This window comes from Cladophialophora carrionii (assembly GCF_000365165.1).
Source record: "Cladophialophora carrionii CBS 160.54 unplaced genomic scaffold supercont1.3, whole genome shotgun sequence".
Taxonomy (NCBI): Eukaryota; Fungi; Ascomycota; class Eurotiomycetes; order Chaetothyriales; family Herpotrichiellaceae; genus Cladophialophora; species Cladophialophora carrionii.
The window spans coordinates 296,751-315,816 of record NW_008481828.1 but is presented as its reverse complement, the minus strand read 5'-3'; the positions used below and the strand labels follow the sequence as shown (position 1 = coordinate 315,816).

At 53.1% G+C, this 19,066-nt stretch overlaps 8 protein-coding genes across 8 annotated transcripts; 4 read left to right on the top strand and 4 right to left on the bottom strand.

Moving 5' to 3' along the window:
- Positions 1-185: 185 nt before the first annotated feature.
- On the bottom strand, positions 186-1,835 carry G647_03501 (uncharacterized protein; the record flags this gene model as incomplete). The annotated part of the gene is made up of 1 exon (XM_008727846.1): positions 186-1,835. One exon carries the CDS (start codon positions 1,833-1,835, stop codon positions 186-188), a length of 1,650 nt encoding a protein of 549 aa, XP_008726068.1.
- A 992-nt stretch (positions 1,836-2,827) lies between these two features.
- G647_03500 (uncharacterized protein) lies at positions 2,828-3,880 on the top strand (the record flags this gene model as incomplete). The annotated part of the gene is made up of 2 exons (XM_008727845.1): positions 2,828-3,128; positions 3,183-3,880. The coding sequence occupies 2 exons, from the start codon at positions 2,828-2,830 to the stop codon at positions 3,878-3,880; spliced, it is 999 nt and encodes a 332-aa protein (XP_008726067.1).
- A 743-nt stretch (positions 3,881-4,623) lies between these two features.
- Positions 4,624-6,773, bottom strand: G647_03499 (1,4-alpha-glucan-branching enzyme; the record flags this gene model as incomplete). The annotated part of the gene is made up of 2 exons (XM_008727844.1): positions 4,624-6,647; positions 6,698-6,773. The coding sequence occupies 2 exons, from the start codon at positions 6,771-6,773 to the stop codon at positions 4,624-4,626; spliced, it is 2,100 nt and encodes a 699-aa protein (XP_008726066.1).
- Positions 6,774-7,325: 552 nt separating this feature from the next.
- G647_03498 (uncharacterized protein) lies at positions 7,326-8,200 on the bottom strand (the record flags this gene model as incomplete). The annotated part of the gene is made up of 2 exons (XM_008727843.1): positions 7,326-7,705; positions 7,756-8,200. 2 exons carry the CDS (start codon positions 8,198-8,200, stop codon positions 7,326-7,328), a joined length of 825 nt encoding a protein of 274 aa, XP_008726065.1.
- A 614-nt stretch (positions 8,201-8,814) lies between these two features.
- G647_03497 (ATP-dependent Clp protease, ATP-binding subunit ClpX) lies at positions 8,815-10,623 on the top strand (the record flags this gene model as incomplete). The annotated part of the gene is made up of 1 exon (XM_008727842.1): positions 8,815-10,623. One exon carries the CDS (start codon positions 8,815-8,817, stop codon positions 10,621-10,623), a length of 1,809 nt encoding a protein of 602 aa, XP_008726064.1.
- A 1,931-nt stretch (positions 10,624-12,554) lies between these two features.
- Positions 12,555-13,097, top strand: G647_03496 (uncharacterized protein; the record flags this gene model as incomplete). The annotated part of the gene is made up of 1 exon (XM_008727841.1): positions 12,555-13,097. The coding sequence occupies one exon, from the start codon at positions 12,555-12,557 to the stop codon at positions 13,095-13,097; it is 543 nt and encodes a 180-aa protein (XP_008726063.1).
- Positions 13,098-14,431: 1,334 nt separating this feature from the next.
- On the bottom strand, positions 14,432-15,836 carry G647_03495 (uncharacterized protein; the record flags this gene model as incomplete). The annotated part of the gene is made up of 4 exons (XM_008727840.1): positions 14,432-15,342; positions 15,402-15,473; positions 15,525-15,743; positions 15,803-15,836. 4 exons carry the CDS (start codon positions 15,834-15,836, stop codon positions 14,432-14,434), a joined length of 1,236 nt encoding a protein of 411 aa, XP_008726062.1.
- Positions 15,837-17,569: 1,733 nt separating this feature from the next.
- Positions 17,570-18,921, top strand: G647_03494 (uncharacterized protein; the record flags this gene model as incomplete). Its single annotated transcript, XM_008727839.1, has 4 exons — positions 17,570-17,591; positions 17,659-17,871; positions 17,930-18,312; positions 18,367-18,921. 4 exons carry the CDS (start codon positions 17,570-17,572, stop codon positions 18,919-18,921), a joined length of 1,173 nt encoding a protein of 390 aa, XP_008726061.1.
- Positions 18,922-19,066: the final 145 nt, after the last annotated feature.

The following is a 19,066-nucleotide window of genomic DNA, read 5'->3' as shown; positions in this document are numbered from 1 at the left end:
GTTATGGCTTGGAGGCGTTATCACAAGTAACCGTGCCGCATACGTGGTCTACGCCGGGCGGCGGTAGCCTTTTGATGCTGCGGACCAACTATAATCTATACCTCTTCTCAAGATGCTGACGAGTGACGGACAGGATGTACACCTCCATGGCAGCAGTCCAAGTTTAACACAAAAATAGACCCCCATCAAGACTCGACGTTGCAGAATGCAGCCATCAACTTCTCGAACCACTGCGAACCCTGTGCTGTCAGGATGTCCGAGTAGAGGAACCCGCGTAGTACGCTTTCCAGCATGTGCCAAGACATGACCCCCAATCTTGCAGCAAGCTCAACCAGGTGGGTGGTGAACCATTGCTGGCGTGAGTCGAGTCGCGTTGATCCATCAGCTTGCTCGACGAGAGCGCCCACGTAAAACGCCCATAGCCGAGCGTTGGCATATCTCCTCCAGGAATCCCGCTTCGAAGACATCTCGCTTTCTTCAAGCAGAGTCTGGAGGGTACGAGGTATGATCGACGCATCGAACATAGGGACATTAAGGACGGTGGGGTTGAAATTGAAGTTTGGCCCCCGTGTCAGATAGATTGCCGCTAGCGCCATGTATTGTTGTGCATATAGATAATCTTTCACTTCCGGTTTCAAACCCTCACGCCGGAGTTGGGCTTTATTTCTCAGATAGTGGTTGATCATATGCCCGTGGAAGAGGTACGCCTTGGAAAGAAACCAGGTCATGATGACGGGTACGTCGAGAAACAGCTTTCCTTCACCATCTTTGACGCCGTTGATCTGCAGCTGCTCTTGCCGGCTCCGGAACCAGGTTTGAAGTTCTTGGCTGTCCACTGAAGGGTCCAGCGGGGCGCGTGCAAGGTGCGGAAGTCGTTGAACAGCCGTTTTCCAGATGGGATCAAACACCATAGGCAGCCAATGGTCGACGTCAAATACAGGAGGGCAGAGAAAGATGGAGGTAAGCTGGCAGTCGTTGTAGACTTCAAACATTAACAATCGATAATCGAGCGTCCCTTGCGCCCACTGCTGCTTGAAAAGGGACGCCAGGAATGTGCCGTGGGCGGTTGCGGCAGCTAGGTTTCGCGCCAGGGTTTGTGCATTGAAAAGCATTGCCGCATTGTCAATGACAGAGGTCGAGGATTGTGCTTGCAGAGCCCGGCCTTGGGCGATCTTCTTCCTCAACACCTCCGTGCTTTGACCCACATAATACTCAGCTTGTTCTCGCAATGCTGGACTGCAACTTGCCGCCACCATACCGTGACGAGCGATGATGCCGTAGGCAGTCCCTTCGTCTTCAAGGTGGGCGGCATTGTACTGCCATTCCCGTGCAGCGAGGACAACAGTATTCTTGTTTTTGAAGTTTTTGAACCATATGCTGGGGATTATATAGTCTCGATAGAATGTCATGAGATTATTGACGTCGGCGGTTATCGGTATCGGAAATGCTCCAAACGGATCCGAATTGCCTTTCCCGATCGACGTTGAAGGCGAAGTTGCCCACGTCTTGGGACTGCCATTGCTAGACACGGACGAGTCGCTGTCGTCGGACGAATTGCGGTTCGGGGGAAAATCTAAAGATCGACTACTCTGATCAGAGCTTGATGAATCAGCCTCCGGAGGTGAGGCATCGTAACGACCACGGTGCCCATCGCTGTTGTAGCTTCTGGCTTGACCTGGGACATTGGCCGAGGCACGAAGCGACTTGGTCTCTTGGCGTCGCTTCCACGGTCGATAGTTCTTCTGGACATGTGTGAAGACCCGATGTCTGTGAGGCAGCGCTTTCATGTTATCTGCATCATGGTTGACCCATAGCAGTGATTGACCCGACGGCATTTTCTGCCATCAACACGCTGCATGTTGATGCAGACGGGCTGAGAGGAGGGTTGGGTTAGCCGAGAGGTCGGCAAGCTGTGGTTAAGCCACCTGAGATATTCCCACGACGACAAGGCCACCACTGGGTTTGTGCAGGATAGGGCCGCCTAGATACATAGACAGAGCCCGAGAAGGTGCATCGCTGCTTAGGACGATCGACTCGCGTAGCCCGTCGTCCCTTAAGAGGCGGCCCCTTCAGCGCCACCAGCCTAGGCTGTTAATTCGCGTTCAGTGATTGAATGGATGTTCAGCCCCATGTCTCAAGCAAGAAATGGAGACGATTGGATCGAAGGCGTGTCACGATGGGTTGGGGGGAAGTTAGGTAAGCATCCATTGCCTAGTTCAAGCCGAACTTGCCCTACAGGGCTTGGTGATCGGTGGTGATGGGGACCTGGAGCCCCGCTCGAGACTTTGAGGGTCGTTGTCGCCGGGCGCTTCTAGAACATACCCAGTACGCAAGATCCCCATCCGAGTGCAGTCCAGTCGATGGTCCTCTGAGTGGCGGCATGAGGACGTGAATGGTCATTTATACACTCGGAAGCATGAACCGTCGAACAGGGACATGATGAGAACATGTTACCTATCTAGCACAGCAAGAGCTGCATGGGTTTCACGCTTCCCAGCTTTACTTCATGAACACAGTACCTTATCACAACCGTCTGACAAGCGTTTTTACGTCATATTCGTTGCATATTGCAAGGACAGATGCGTCATTTGACTGTCAGCCGTGGTTGGCCAAGTACCGTGACACGCTCGCCGGCTACACTTGCCATTGGCTGACGTAGTTGCTTTCGCTGCTTCACGGCTTCCATTTCTCCAACTTTTTGTGGTGAGAAGGACAAACAATCGGCTCATCTCAAGAGATATCCCTAATTGAACAGGCTTCATCTTCTCATATACTCGAGCAATCTTACTTTGAGAATGCTTCCTCCGCCCAGATGACCTCCGGGCCAATGCGCAGCCTGCCTGCATCGATCAAGTGCGCTGTTCCCGCTTCAAGATGGACTCACGTCCGAGATGTCAGGGTCCAAGCCCAACACCGCGCAAGGTCTTCCTCTGCTGGCGGCCATAGCCTCCGTCAGGTGCTACCGAGGAGAAACTTGGCACAAGTCAGACCCGAACCTATCTCAGAAGTCTGGTTTACGGCCGCTTCACCCAGATACGGTCCGGCGGAGGAACTGCTTGGTCCCCCAAGGCCGGGCGGCAATGACGACCACAAGCCTCCGGACGAGCGACTGATCAAGCTAGGGAAGAGTACGTAGAAGAACCTGGCGAGAAACCACAACCATGGATGCTAATTTCCTACAGCACTACGGATTTTGTCGCCGCTCCTACCCAACATCCTCACGACTCCTCTTCCCACCGCGATTCTCTCGCCGAACATCTCCCTCCATCTGTTTCCCTCGACCCATCCGCATCTACCAGCTATAAAAGGCCGTGTCGCTTATCGTGCCTCTCTCTGGACAACACCAGTGGCATGGGGCTGCGTTCCCATCGTCGGCAATGTCAAGCTGAAGATCCTCTCCGAGAAGATTGTGCGCACCGGTCTTGCATACGCGATTCCCCCAGAGGCGATTGAGGGCGAGCAAGATCTCAGCGCAGAGAAGCTGGTGGTAAGATGGAAGACCGAGCCGAAAAGCAACGGCCAGGGCAGCGCGAACACAGAAGCCGCCCAGTCCAGCACAACTGACGGAAACATAAACCGTGGTTTGTCAAAACTATTGGGGGGAGATAAGCCCATCTTCAACTTGAACAAAGGCGACGATTTCACAGGTCTGTTCATATTCACATTCGACTCCAACGGCCGCATCGCAAGCCATACGATCGAGCATTCGGACGAGAGCAACGGCTTTGACAAGACCAGCAAGGTCGTCACTCTGACAGACTGGCTCTTGGAAAAAGTAAAGTGGGGACGAAACAAGGAGCAAGAACTCATTCCCGGGCTGGCCATGAGGGTATGCAGAGATGAGTGGAACATTAGAAGAAGACTGCCTCCGAATCCCTGAGATTCCAGCCTTATTGCTCATGCCCCCGGGCGGATCAGGGGAACATGTCGAGGAAGCGAGCACCCCCTCAAAGGTCATGTTTTGTCAAGGGGCGTCAATATCTGAAATAAGACGTCTACCAGATGATTTGGTGTACACCTCTCCACTCCGTGCAAGAGAGTGTCTTTTGAGTCGATGACATGATGGAATGAATCAAGATGTCTCTGAAGAGTTGGCCCCTACCGGAAAAGCCTCAAGCACCATGGGCGGATATACCAGACCTGCGCTGCACCTTTCATAGGCCTTTGTATAACATGTGACTGAGATAACGTCGTTGAGCAACATTGGAAACTCCACTAAGACGCCCATCACGATTTGCTCCATTGGCACTGTCGCCACGTACAGTAGCTTCGACACGCAAAGTAGAGAATCGAGTTCATCACGTTTGACCAAAATACCTCCAGGGCAACTGTGTGATATGACTACGTGCCCACTCAATCGGAGCTCAATTTTCGTTTGAAATGTTCCAGCACAATTGACACGAGTTGGGACTCTCGGTAGCTGAAACTACACCGCATCCATAACACCCCTTCGCACGGGGTGACAATGTCTCCTACCAGTAGAAGAATCCAAGATTTTGTAACAAGTTATCCTCCTAGTCGAACCGCGGGACACACCCGTTCCGACAGTGCAGCTTTTATAGCGTGGATTCGGGGGCGAGAACCTGTAAGTTCAAAAGGTTAGGACTACTATTCCCAATGACTTCAGTCGCGTGAGAGAGGGGAACTTACCAAAGCCGTCCTCGTCGGGATGTACACCTGTGTGAAGTTTCTGCGACCATTCCAGGGCATATCCGTAGTGAAGAACCTCGTGTCCTTTGCGTTGCGTCCGTGCCCGCCGTACTCGGGTGAATCCGTATCAATGATAATTCTATACACGCCCGGTGCGTCCACGCCTACACGATAATCTGTGAACGACGCTGTAGGGTGGAAGTTGAAGATCCAGAGCAGACCGGCACGCTCGAAGACGAGGACCTTGTCAGATTCGTTCTTGAGCGAAATGTATGCTTGTGGCGAGTGGAGCCAGCCGTACTTCTCCTCGTTCCATTGCATTGTTCGGTCGAATTCGTTGAGGAATCTGTATCTCAAGAGGCTGTCTTCGGTAAGGTTGAGTTGGCGACGGGCATACCAGAACGAATTGTCATTCCCCGCGCGAGGGAAGTCAAGCCATTCGGGGTGGCCGAACTCGTTGCCTTCGAAGTTAAGCCACCCTTCACCACCCAGACCGTGGGTGACCAGGCGGATCATCTTGTGCAGAGACATAGCGCGGTCGATGACAGGGGTCAGCTCTGAGAGAACCGACATATGTGTATACATCTCCTTATCAGCGAGCCACATCATCAGCGATTTGTCACCAACCAGCGCTTGATCGTGGGATTCGGCGTATGCAATGGTCTTCTCCCCATGGCGTCGGTTGGTGAGTGTGAATGCGATGTTGCCAATGTCCCATTCATCGTCTGACTTTTCTTTCAGCATCTTGATGTACATGTCTGGAACAGCCATGGCGAGGCGATAGTCGAAGCCCACGCCGCCAAGAGAGAGTGGCAGACAGAGTGCAGGCATTCCAGAAACGTCTTCGGCTATGGTGATGCATTTAGGGTAGATGTTGTGGAGCATTTCGTTCGCCAGCATGAGGTAGACGACACCTTCTTCGTCGACCGCCGGTCCGAAGTATTCGTGGTAGCCGCCTGAGAAACCTGTCCCAATGCCATGATGAGTGTAAAGCATTGACGTGACGCCATCGAACCGGAAGCCGTCGAACTGATATTCTTCCATCCAGAATCTGAGATTGGACAGGAGGAACCGCATTACTTCGTGGTGACCATAGTTGAAGAGCCTGGAGTCCCATAGTTCGTGTCGACCCTTACTGCCTTCGTGGAAGTACAGATGGTCGCTGCCGTCGAACATGTTCAGGCCATCCAGAGTGTTCTTGCTGGCGTGTGAGTGCACAACATCCAAGAGTATTGTAATCCCCATGCCATGTGCAGTGTCAATTAGCTCTTTCAGATCTTCCGGCGTGCCATATCTCGAGCTTGCCGCGAAAAATGAGTTGACCTGGTAGCCGAAGGAAGCGTAATATGCGTGCTCCATGATAGCCATCAGCTGAATGACATTGTAGCCGAGGTACTGTATCCTGGGGAGCATGTTCTTGGTAAATTCCTTGTATGTTGCAACTTTCAACTCGGGAGAAGAGATGCCAACGTGTGCTTCGTAGATGCGTACGCTTTTCGGATAAGGAGGGCGGGGATTTTTGAAGGTATACTTTTCGCTCTTGGGAGGATTCCATAGCACCGCATCGTAGACTGGGGACACGGCCAGGTCTTGGGTGACTCTTGTGATCCAAGCAGGAATTCTTTCTATCCGCTCACCACCAGGGAGAACGAACGAAACCTTTAGTTTCGAGTTGTGTGCAATAGCAGGCACACCGTTTTGGGCTGGGAGGTGGATTGACCACACGCCATATTCGTTCCTTTGTAGAGGATGTGATTCTCTATTCCAGTCGTTGAACTCGCCGATCAGGAATGCCTGCTCTGCGTTCGGAGCCCATTCCTGGTAGTATATCCCATTATTGGAGTCGAATGTGAAGCCAAACTTTTCATACCCTCGACTGAATTTCTCCAGCCCACCTTCTGTTTGGTCGATCCTCTTTATCCACTCTTGAGCTTTAGAAAATCTGTGCTTCAGGGCATCGCGGAAGGGCTCTAGCCAAGGGTCGAGCTTAATGACACCTGGGGACACACGTTAGCGTTGTCCGAGGAAATATGTAAGAGCTCCCTACCTGTTCCGTCTGGGGCAGCTTCACCGTTAGCTGGTGCAGCCAGGACCGAGTTTTGAGATGCTTGAGCCAACGCCATGAGGAATGGTCAAATCAAGGTCAAGTCGAAAGCGAGGAAGTCTGCACTGGGCAATCGAGAGTAGGTCCGGTGGTAACGGAAGTCTGAAGAACTCCAAAAGAAGTCACTAAACGGGAAACTCTGTGTAGAAAGTATTTATCGAGCCGTTGCCTGTGAGGTACAGGACAAAATTTCACAGATGGCGGGGTCTGACGACCTTGGATGGAAAATGTTGAATGAGCTGTTTACTGCACATCCCTCGATGCCCTCCAAGTTTGGTTGCGATTGATGTCATCGCCCGGCCAAAAGCACAATTTCGCCGCAAGCTCAACCCGTGGGGAAGCGCTAGTCGAGGCTAGTGGTGGTAGTGAAGCTCAGATCTTTCACATGTCCCCAATGGCGATTTCCGCCGAGTTTCATCGTCCCGAAGGTTTTTCCGTTCCGCGCAGCCTCGTCCCTTTTCTTTCCGCTGGGCCGCTACGGGTAGTAGCTGAGAACTAACCGATCAAGAAGATAATTATGCGAGCAAGACGAGTGCCAGTATGAAAACACGATAGTATGGCGTTCCATTCCCTACTCGATCCGCTCCCCTTCGAGATCCCCCCCTTTCTTCATCAAATCCACCTTGTCACCGTCCCGGGTCAACGTCTTCTGGAGTACACTCTCCCGCTCGCGACCAGAGATCTCCACGTCCAAGCATCTGGCAATAAACGCGCACAACAGCTCTTCTGCCTCATGTGAGTTCTTAGTCAGTGCATGGTCATCACCCTCGAAGAGCTTCAGAGTGCGGTCTCCATTTTTGCCATACGCTTCATAGAGGCTCTGAGAACAGTGCCAATTTAGCGTTCGGTCGCCCGTGCCATGGAGCAATAGAACTGGTCGAGGTGCCAAATATCTGATCCCCTTGGTGGCAGCGGTCTGGCTTGCAACCGTAGCGCAGCCCACCACTCGGTCTTTGCAAAGTCAGCGAAGGTCCAGAAAAGCTAGAGATGATTCAACATACCTTTCTCCTGTCCACCGGACGTAAATACAGGCGTACCACCAAAGGACCACCCAACCAACACGTACTTGCGGATGGAGTACTTTCCGTCGAGATAATCCATCGCCGATGTTACATCTTCCACGCAAGGGTTGTTGTCGGCGGGGTATCGGTAATCAAGCCTGAGCACTGGGATACCCTTTCGGAGACTGGAGAGCTTGTCGCCCATTGAGACATACATCCCGGACGGCCCGCTCACCCCTCCACCAGCACCTGACAGAAGCAGGGCAGCCGCTGCGACTCTGTCCTCATTCTCCGTATAGCCGGCAGGTAGATGCAGGAATCCGCGGACTGTCGTACCCCCAACAGGAATGTTGAGACGCTCGACTGTGCCAACGGTCTTCTGGGCCTGTCTCAGGGCCTCGAAGCCTGCAGCATGTTCTGGCGCGCCCGCGCTACCGGGATCCATATTGGACTCTAGTATTCCCTTCCCCCCGTTTGACGAGGCACGACCAAATTGGTTAGTGTTGGTGTTGGAAAGGGCACGTCGCAACCACTTTAGAGGACGCATAGAGAACCCATGGAATGCAAATCAAGAGCAGCCTCAGCCTTGTGGAAACGTTCATACTAATAAAAATTGCATGCAATGTCCTGCTCGGAGGCCTCACGTCATTTGGATCAACATTCCATCCAGTCAGAACCAACAGCTCGATTGCTGAGGGCGCAGTGCTTCTTTAGTAGATAACGCACAAAGCGGCAGTCGCTTTAGTCGGTTCAATATTGATATACCATATTCTTTCGTGTCTTAGCGGTCAAAACTGATCGCCAGTATCCCAGTTCTCCTGGTCAGATGAAGTGAGTTCGAGATCTCAACCGGTGAAGCATCGGCTAAACTCGAGCTGGTGTGGCGTTTGACTGAGGGGAAACCACTTTGAGGCGCGCTTGACTCACAGTCTCAACTGTTGTCGAAGGCATCTCGGTGTCTGGCTACATTTCCTGAGCAACCCATTCCTGTCATGAACAGTAGCCATGCAGCCATTAAGCGCCGTCCCGTCCTTCCTCTGCCCTGCGCTTGACAGCACCATGGCTGCCTCGACAAGCTCAGTCCCTCGGCGACTGCGCTTATCGTATGTCGCCTTGAGCAAGCGATCATTATCTACCAGCTCGCAGGCTCGATCCTCATCACAATTTCATCGGTCGGACTTCATCAACCAACCTTTCACAGGTACATACGAGCCGGGACTGCCCACCTCAGGGCCCCTAGGGGGAGCTTCCAGCTATGGCACCCCTCGCCTCACTCCGAAGATGCTGAAGCAGCACCTCGATCAGTTCGTTGTCGGCCAGGAAAGGGCAAAGAAAGTCCTCAGCGTTGCGGTGTTCAACCATTATCAGAGGATACAAGAATTGCAAAGGCGAGAAGAGGAAGAGGAAGAGCTGCTCGCGCAGAGGGAAAGACGAGAGAGACATCCAGTCGAGAGCGAATTTCCTGGTCAACAACCCACAATCCGCATGGGAAGCCCTCCGGGCTCCGGCTTCAACCCACGGACAAGTGCTTCACCTTTGGTTGACACCAGCCCCCTCACTCTGGAGAAATCGAATATATTGCTTCTAGGTCCCAGTGGCGTGGGAAAGACACTCATGGCCAAGACGCTCGCGCGGGTGCTGTCCGTACCCTTTTCCATGTCAGATTGTACACCCTTCACTCAGGCCGGATATATTGGCGAAGATGCCGAGGTCTGCGTGCATCGATTGCTAGCGGCTGCGAACTATGATGTCGAGAGGGCTGAACGAGGTATCATTTGTCTTGATGAAATCGACAAGATTGCAACAGCAAAGGTCAGCCATGGGAAGGATGTGTCCGGAGAAGGTGTCCAACAAGCACTGCTGAAAATCGTCGAAGGCACGACGATCCAGATCCAGGCAAAGCCAGAACGAAATGCTCCTCGAGCTGGTGGCCAGTCACAGACCTACCCGACTAACAGTCCCCTAGGTGCTGGCTTTTCTTCTGGTCCTTCTGGCCCTTCAGCTACTCCTGCAAAAGGCGAGGTCTACAACGTCCGAACCGACAACATTCTCTTCATCTGCAGTGGTGCTTTTATCGGTCTGCAGAAGCACATAATGGACCGCTTGGCAAAGGGTAGCATCGGGTTTGGCGCTAACGTACGCTCAAGTTCTAATCTGATCTCATACGGTCGCGATCAAAAGTCCACAACAACCGCTCCCGTTCCTATACTACCAGGATCTCAAGAAGAAGCCCTCTATAAGAGACATCTACCGTTCTTCACTCCAGCTCCTGCCCCTGAACAGTCGTCTTTAGATGGTTCTCCTACAGAGCCAAACTACTTCAACCCCTTGGACTTGGTCACTCCAGCGGATCTCCAGTCTTACGGCTTCATCCCCGAGCTTGTCGGCCGAATCCCGACTGCAGCTGCCTTGGCCGCTCTCACCCATTCCATGTTACTACGCATATTGACGGAGCCTCGGAACTCGCTGGTCGCTCAGTATATCACTCTTTTCTCGCTGTCCGGCATCGAGCTCCGCTTCACCACGCCGGCTCTCCACGTGATCGCCTCGAATGCCCTTGCCATGGGTACAGGAGCCCGTGCTCTCCGAACTGAGATGGAGACTATCCTTGGGGATGCCATGTTTGAGGCGCCTGGCAGTTCTGTAAAATATGTCCTTGTTACCGAACGCGTTGCCAAGAGAGAAGAAGGAGCAATTTACTTCGGTCGAGGTCAGGGCGGCAAGTTTCATGCTTTGATCGCCCAGGAAGAGGGCGACTGGGAAGACAAGCAAAAGCGCAAAGATCCTGAGCGTAAAGTCGACGTGAGTTCCGCTAGCTTCGAGGACTGGAGAACGAAGTCGACTATAGCAGCTGGCAGCGGCGGCTGAGACTGTGTATGGACCGATGCGGACGATTGATGACTGATGAGCTCGTAACACCAAGAATGGAAGTCATGTTCACTACAGGCAACTCTTTCCAACCCAAAGCTATCTGGAATTCCTAGACACAGTAAACGACTGCCAGCGTCCTCACCAGGACGAGTTCAGCCTCGCTGCTGCTTAGTCAACTTCCTCCCACACGCTGCGTCCTCCTCCTACCGTCGGCATCAGGATTCTGCCTCACCCTTGACCACCACTACTACACTAATGGCACCACCTGCACAGGGAGCCTACCACACGGCTTCATATTCACTTTTCCCAAAATACATGGGATATAAGCAAAAGGCGCCAAAAAATGATCGCCTTCGGGCAATGCATTTACGTGGCCACCTACGAACACGAGCTGAGTACGGCCAAAAAGTGGATTCCCAGTGACTGCTGAGCATGTTGGCTATGTCGGTCGCTCCCTCATAGCCAGCGTAACGTTCCTCCATTGTGACAGCGTGATGCAATGAAGCATAGGGTAAAAATTCGAAATCGCCCCAGTGGCCAGTTTGCAAACTCCCGGGGGCTTCGGCTTCGCAGGTGAGGCACGGATTTTTGCTCGTCTGCTGTTCGAGTCGCGCGGTTGGACTTTTTGCTACCAAGAAGCACTGCTTGCGCCCTGAATTTCACCTGCTATTGTTGTGGGTCAGGTGGTGGTCTCCCTGGGTCGAGGTGTGGCAGAATCAAAGGTCGTTCTGGAGACTTGGCCAACATGGTCACAGCTAGGGTCAAGGAATCAGGGGGCAAAGCTGGAAGTTCTAAACCTTGCAGCACGATTCGACACGAGGCATCAAGCGCGGGTATAAATTGTATCACACGCAGCTCGTCCGCTCCAATGTGAACATTTAAGGGGTCTATTACTTCTGCATACTCGAGGGATGCCGCCGAATCCCACCATGCGAGGTGCTACTCTCAAAGTCTACCACGGCGGATGGTGCATGGGGCAACGACAGAGCCAGCCTAGATGATTCTCTTCCTCGAGCTTGTGGTTGCGGTCCCTACGACTGTGCGGATTTCTTTGTGGTCACGCATACTCTTTGGCAAGCTGCGTTTGGACAAGACTAGTGTGTTATAGGACTCCAAAATGGACAACGACAAGTCAATCACAATGAGCCAGGCGACTGTAAGCCCTCACAACCGATAATCGCCGCTTGCAGAAGGCAACCAACTATTAGCTCGACATTGACCAGGTTCACATGGGCGGTTTGCTACCCGAGCGTGGTAACTTCACAGGTCAGAGCCTGGATATGGCCCTGAAGCCATGTGTCATATCAACTCTTTGACATTGCTCTGTTAGCGGTGGACGGAGATGACAGATGGCATGGCTCATGCTATTCTTTGAATTCAGAACAGCTCCTCCTGAGTCCCTATCAGTGAGGATTCGTGCAGTCAGAGACGGTCTGGATGACCTACAAAGCGACAGCTCTTGTGCTATCTCTACTGTCAATGATAGCTGCGCACAGATGCTACAGCAGTATATGAACCAGGAATGGCCGGCGATTGTTCAGGACAACGGCCATATACAATGGGAGAATTCCAGATCAATATGACCGCGTCCAAGTCAGTTCGATTAACGCTGCCCCCGCGCACGTTGATCCCCAGCTTCGGCACAGCCGCTGTGCGGCTCAGAGGTCACCAGCCGCGTCCCAAATCAGGTTCATGCGGCTCATGCCGAGAACCTCTTTGACTTGGTGTCACTGACATCTTTCTCTGCCTTAGTTGTCCCTCTTGCTTGTTCAGACAACTTCAATCTCGAAGAACAATCTTTTGAGAGCGCCTGTTTGGCTCGCAGTCTTCTCCACCAGTGTGCCTTTTGCCCTTTCACGGTTCCACCTCACGACAATTCCGGTATCGACTTGCGTCAAACCAAGACAGACCCGCGAGCTGGACCGAGAATGGACTCCCCACCAGGCACACGCTACTTCGACGCCAAGCTAGACGATGGAGTCGAGGAAACCATTCTCCCTCGTCAGAACAAGACCGGAACTCACGTCCGGTTTCCCGAACCACACAACCCAGAACCTCGCAATACGCAAAAGCGTGACACTCGTAACACAGGTCGTGGCTGGGCTAAAGGCAAGAAGGGTCGCGGGATCGAGAAACGGCGGCGTGTAACCAAACCCGAAATGGAAGCAAAGTACGCGAGTCTCGCAGCCGAGTACGAGGAGGAGAAACGGAACGCCGACGCCCGCATCAGCGACCAGAGCGAGATCATCGCCAACCTCGAAAACGACAAGGACCGACTTCAAGAACAAAACACCGCGCAACAGGCTCTTGTCGCTGAGCTGGAAAAGAAACTCGTCAAGACGAACAAGACCATCGAGCAGCAGAAGAAATTGATCTCACAGCAGGAGAAGGCTCTGGCCGGCATGGCCATGAAGTTTGCTCTCGGCGATCTCGACAACACGGAGATTCGTCCCAAGGTTGAGCGCGACTGATCGATGCAGGTATGGAATGACGTATGTGTCACTCGGTGCCTTGATAGAGACGCAAAGTATACTGACAAGTCGACTCCTGCAGATGATGCCTCGGCGATAAGCGAGAAGCATATCATGTCTTGTCACGGTCGTCATGGGCACACCATGGGCCCTCCGAATGCTCAGCCAAAGTCTTGTTCGTTGGCTTTGACAGCGCTCAATGGCGGAAGGTGGAAATATGTGCAGCCAAGGACAGGTTCAGAGGATAGATATTGTAGTGAAGGAAGCAGAGGCTCGACAATGCACGTGAGGGATGTGATTGCATTTTGTTGATGCATGTGTACATCGTTGGTCAACACTCGCATTGGACTGAGAAATGGCCCGATTCTCCACACACACGGGGCATGTCTCTGGGTAGCAGTGTAGCAGTGCAGCCGAAGCTACATTATGTAGTTTGACCTTCGCTCCTGGTCCGAGCGAGCATGTATCATCGAGCAAGGAGGGAATGCGGAGATCCCAAACATGTTACAGTATCAAATGGGACATTGGAAGGAAATCGCCCTGGACAGTCGATACCTGGACCGTATCTTCCACGGCGGTACTCCGTACTTTCGTGGCCAAGTCATGTCATCCGCTCGGTCGACCTGAATGGATGAGACGGGGTCCAGAGAGGCTCCCAAGAGGCTCTGTTCATACGAATGCTTGTATGTGCTACAGTAGATAGACTCCTCGACGCTTCGTTCTACATGATCAATACGCCTGGATTCCATGATCGTCCCTGAAGATGTTTGTAGCCGGCTCCTTGGAAAGTCGAGCGCAACGGTTGACGGGTCCGTTGCGTAGGAGAGTCGATAGTCGATCAGCGGGCCACAACGCAACACTGTTCTTCTGCGTACAGTACTACGACGGCAAGTAAAAGTACTACAGTCTACCCTTGAAGTCGTCCAGTGAAACACACTCTGAATCTATGGAATGCAAGTTGCAAAGTGGCGGCACTCCCTTTCACATACAAAACAGAGAACTTAGTACGTAACCCGTTTAAAATGGCATCCACATAATGAACAAAAGTAGCTGGGTGCGTGCTGGTGGTATGACTATACTGGCCGAGTAAAAGCGGCGAGGGACGGTATAGCATATTTCCGTAGACGATTTCAAGGCTAGACCCGTAGTACCGTGGTTGAATGCTGTTTTTTCTTTTGGTACACGACGGCACAGTCATCGTAACGTCTACTGTAGTTACATGTGAGTGAGTGCACCATTCATGAATGGCAGACGGGCAGACAGACAGACAGACAGATGAGACATGGGTATACCTGACCTATCCATCCCCGCATAGCTTGTCCATACGTGAGCCATCAATAAGCATGCGGGCTGGTAGGCCGCGTCCGCGACGCAACATGATCGGAACTAGCATCGGAATGGCGCGTCTCGAGATCAGGTTCCTCCTTCAGGTCGGGCATGTATGCTCTCCTGGGGCCGCCCCCACCACCACCCGACGACCCAAGGTCCTTGTGTGTGATTGTGATGGGTCCGTGTCGCCGATCCGCTTCGGCGTACTTTTGCTCCCACTCCTCGGCGAGATCCAGACGATGCTCCTCGATGGTGTCCTGATGCGAGGACCTGGACTTGCTGCTTGAGAAGACCGCCGCGACGGCCCCTCGGGCCGACAAGACGGTCAGAGACCGCCTGTTCGATGAGGCATCCGTCATCGTACCCTTCCGGCTTGTCTTGTAGAGTGCGCGGATGGCGGGCAGACAGCTGCAGATGATGGCCGAGTAGGTCTCGGCGGCGGTCCAGATGGTGCAGTCGGTGTTGTCCCACAGGGGGTCCGTCGAGTTTGTGCCGCCGAACTCGGCCAGGAACCGGAGACGCACCGCCGCGGTGACGCAGGCGAATGTGCCGACTTGGAACATGATCACCAGGCCGATCTTCTGGTTGAGTTCTAGTTTGAGACGCATGATCCACGGGATGGGCAGCGCGAGGATGAGCACGTCTTGGAAGATGTTGATGCCTGCGTGCCCGTAAGTCAGGGCGTTGACGTTGATGCATTTGGCGCCGCGGATCGATTTGTCCCAGTTGAATCGGACGGGGAGGCATTGCAGCAGCTGGCATAGCAGGACGACGACGCCGGAGAGGACGACGAATGCCAGCATAGTGTTGCAGAGGATCTGAAAGCCTCGGGACGGAAAGATGCGCATGTAGAAGAGCAGGATCGAGACCTTGGTGAGCATCAGGATGACAATGTAGAAGATCTCATCGACCCAGACTTGTAGAATATTGGTCAGCAAAGATAATCGTTAAGGCATCAAAGGGATTTCGACATACATATTTGGAAGATCTTCGTCGCTGTCCACACCGAATTGTCCCATGTGTGTTTCCCAAGACCGTGGACGGCCACTAGGCAGCTGTCAGCCGATTCATTTCCCGACGGATACGACATTAACTCACTCCACGTGCCCAGGCCGCAGAAAGGAATGACGAGGATTGCAGCGACACTGATGACGATATCGTCGGACCATATCTGCTTCGATACGAGATACCGGGAAGCCAGGCGGAGGAAGACGGCGAATATGGCCAGCGAGCCGGTCACAAGATTCACGACCAGTAACGTGTGTTGCCTGGACTCTGGTTTGAGGCCGCAGACTTGTTCTTGTAGCTTGCCCAGTGCTATATACACAGGAGGGTCAGAGGTCGTCGAGCATGTGTTCCAGACTGGTAGCACGTACCAATCGCGTCTGCCAAGGTGCAGTTTTTCAACATGCAGTGCGACGTGGACTCGTTGATCTCTGGGTTCTGACACTGACATGCAGTATCCGTGAGCGAGCAGTTGGCCGCCGAAAAGGTGTCGACCAGGCATGATAACTGTCGTCTTCGTTAATCCAGCCAGGGAACCGCGATCTGCGAGCTACTGACTGTGCATGGGGACAAATCATTGAAATTGACCTGCGCACTGATGGTCCATGCCAAACAGCAGAGCAGGATTTGCGTCGCCAGCAACCTGAAGTACTTCATGGTCGCCCGGGTGAGCCACGGCTGGCTTTGCGGTTGCAGCGAGCATCAAGAACAGCGCCTCAAGACAGAGGGTACGACATGCGAGGCGAAAGGTATATGTGGGCTATATTAGCTTGCACAAGGCCAGTGGGCGAGCCGGAAGCAGGTCCATGGACAAAAGTTCATCTGGGTTCGTGGCACCTTGCCGGGGGAATCCTGGTCTGCCCCTGCTTCGAACAGATGCGGGCTGACATCCTCGCTGGGGGGGTTTCGGTCAAGCTGATGTTGATATCATCCAGGGCTTGCTCATCTCCGTTGGAAGAGCCACTGAATGCGGGACAATGTCTTCGAACTATGACATGCCATGGGTCGGGGAACTGAGAGAGCCGCAGATGCTGGCGGCCTCACCAAGCTTTTACCCGAAGATGGGGCTCCTAGACCAGGGGTTCCGCTTCACGCAGGATCTTGCATGCATGAGAATTTCGCAGCTTGTGCTGACCTTCACATGGCGTTGACGGTGAGATGAAACACGGCGCGGCGAGTTAGCGGGAGATAACGGTCGAGGTTCTTGGACCTCCCGGAAGCGGGCGATTGGCGAGTGTGTACGGAGTAGCTAGTTAAGTTCAAGTAGAATAGATGACTAGTCTCGATCAGCTACAATGTCCGTCCTGTGTACCACAGTAGGTTTCTCTAGAGCTCGGTCTGAAATCTCATTGAGAATTCGCCAACGTGGCTGTTCGTGACCCCGCCAGTTCAACGTGTTCAGGGGCAGGTGGGCCAGGCGGATCTGGCAGAGAAAAAGCCAGAAGCCCAGCCGAAGCCTTCGCCTTAACCAGGATCAGCAGGTGAGGATGAAGCCTGTACTCGAGACTGGGGCCTGAGGGAGGCAGTCGGAGGGCAGACTGTCGCTTCCTTCTCAGATCAGATCCTGTTAGCACCGAATGCACCAATTGCTACGAACTTGCTATGGTTCGCCCGGCGTATCTGTAGCCTTATTGCGAGTCCGTGTGTATGCAATTATCACCTTGCAATCATCGAGGCCTCGTTCCTGACTGTAGGCCTCGGAGTAAACCGACGGCGGAGACAGTCGTCCGTTGGAGCCGTTGGATTATGTTTATGTAAGCCCGCGTCGCGATCGTGATGGCCGTGACATGTTCCACACCCTTGCGAGCAACAGCATGCTCGTTTCCTTGGGTCGATATGACCCATGGTAGCGATTCAACCATTGAGGGGTCGATTATAGCTCTACGCATCTGACTGCCAGCCACCAACTCTTGATTACCATGTCCAAGTCAACGGTGAACAAAAGGGCCAAATCCAGCTGGACGACAGACGAGAGCTACGACCGCTACCAGAGACCAAGATGGCAACCTGTCCTGTTGCTCGCTGCAGGAGTGGTGTTGGCCCTGGCTTTGAGACTGGGAACTTATCAACCACACCTACTCTTACTGTCGGTGGTTCCGTCGTCGATGCTATCACTCGATCAGAGAGTCGTCAAGATCATGTCTCTGACTCCTTTAATAGGTATGACAATGCCCAGATCTTGACTGTCATAGAACGAGCCTGAACTAACAAACATGCTTATATGCAGACGGACATAATGACATAGCAGAAAGAGTCCGGTTCCACTTCCATAACCACATCTACAGCAGTGATTTCAGGTCTAAATTCGAGAGTGGCCGCATGCCAGAGCACTTTGACTTGTCACGGATGATAACAGGCAGGCAGGGCGGATTCTTCTGGAGTTGCTGGGTCGCTTGTCCAAAGGATGGTCTCGATTTTTCGAATGAGAACTACGCTCCTGGTGAGTTTCTGTCGGTGCTGGTGATGCTGTACCGCAAATCCCTTACCACAAAGTCCAGTGATCATCGAGGCGCTTGCTCAAATGGATGTTATTCATCGCTTGCAGGCTGCTCATCCAGATATCTTCTCTCCAGCTACTCTCGACAGTACTTCGGCGGTGTCCGCATTCAGACGGCGTGGAAAATTGCTGTCCCCAATCGGACTGGAAGGACTACATATGGTAGGCCGAAATGCATCCACTCTTCGACTGTTCCACAAGCTAGGAGTCAAGTACGCGACGTTGACGTGGAATTGTCATAATTCGTTTGCGGACGCAGCGCAAGTCACGGTCTTGGATGATTCCCTCGCTCCAGAGGCTGCTCGACCCGCCATGCCCCATTGGGGCGGATTGAGCCCCTTGGGCACCCAGCTGATTCGTGAGATGAATCGATTGGGGATGATTGTAAGGGAGAGAGGTTCTATCAGTGGTAACATTGAAAAGCTTACCACTATTCAGATCGACCTCTCGCACACGCATCCGGCGACCATGCACGACGTCCTTGCGGGCAACGCGACCAAGTCATTTCCTGGTAGTCGGGCACCGGTCGTCTTCTCGCACTCTTCGGCGCATGCACTTTGTCCTCATCCGCGTAATGTCCCTGACCATATCCTGCCACTGGTTAAGCAAACGAATTCCGTCGTGATGGTGACCTTCGTCCCACAATTTATATCGTGCGTCAATGCGACTGTGCCCGATAGGCTTCCGACTTTCTACCCGGCCAATTCTACCCTTGAATGGGTAGCGGAGCACATAATGTACATTGGCAAGAAGATCGGATTTGAGCATGTGGGCATTGGGAGTGATTTTGATGGTACCCCGAGCACGCCGCGTGGCCTGGATGATGTGAGCAAATTTCCAGCGCTGGTCAAGGAGCTGTTGCGCCAAGGGTTAAGTGACGGACAAGTAGCGGGCATTATTGGGGGTAATCTGCTCAGGGTATGGAAGAGGGCGGAAGAGGTCAGCAACGAGATGCTGCGGGAAGGAGTGCTGCCGATGGAGGACGATATATGACCACATCAGTTATGTTTTCACTACAGTCTCCAAGAAGCACTACCCCAGTACTCCGTACGTAGTACCTCGTACTCCGTACTGCCAGAGAACAATCACCTCGCAAGGAGCGGAAGAAAAGGGGCCGCAATGCCGACCCGCCCGGATC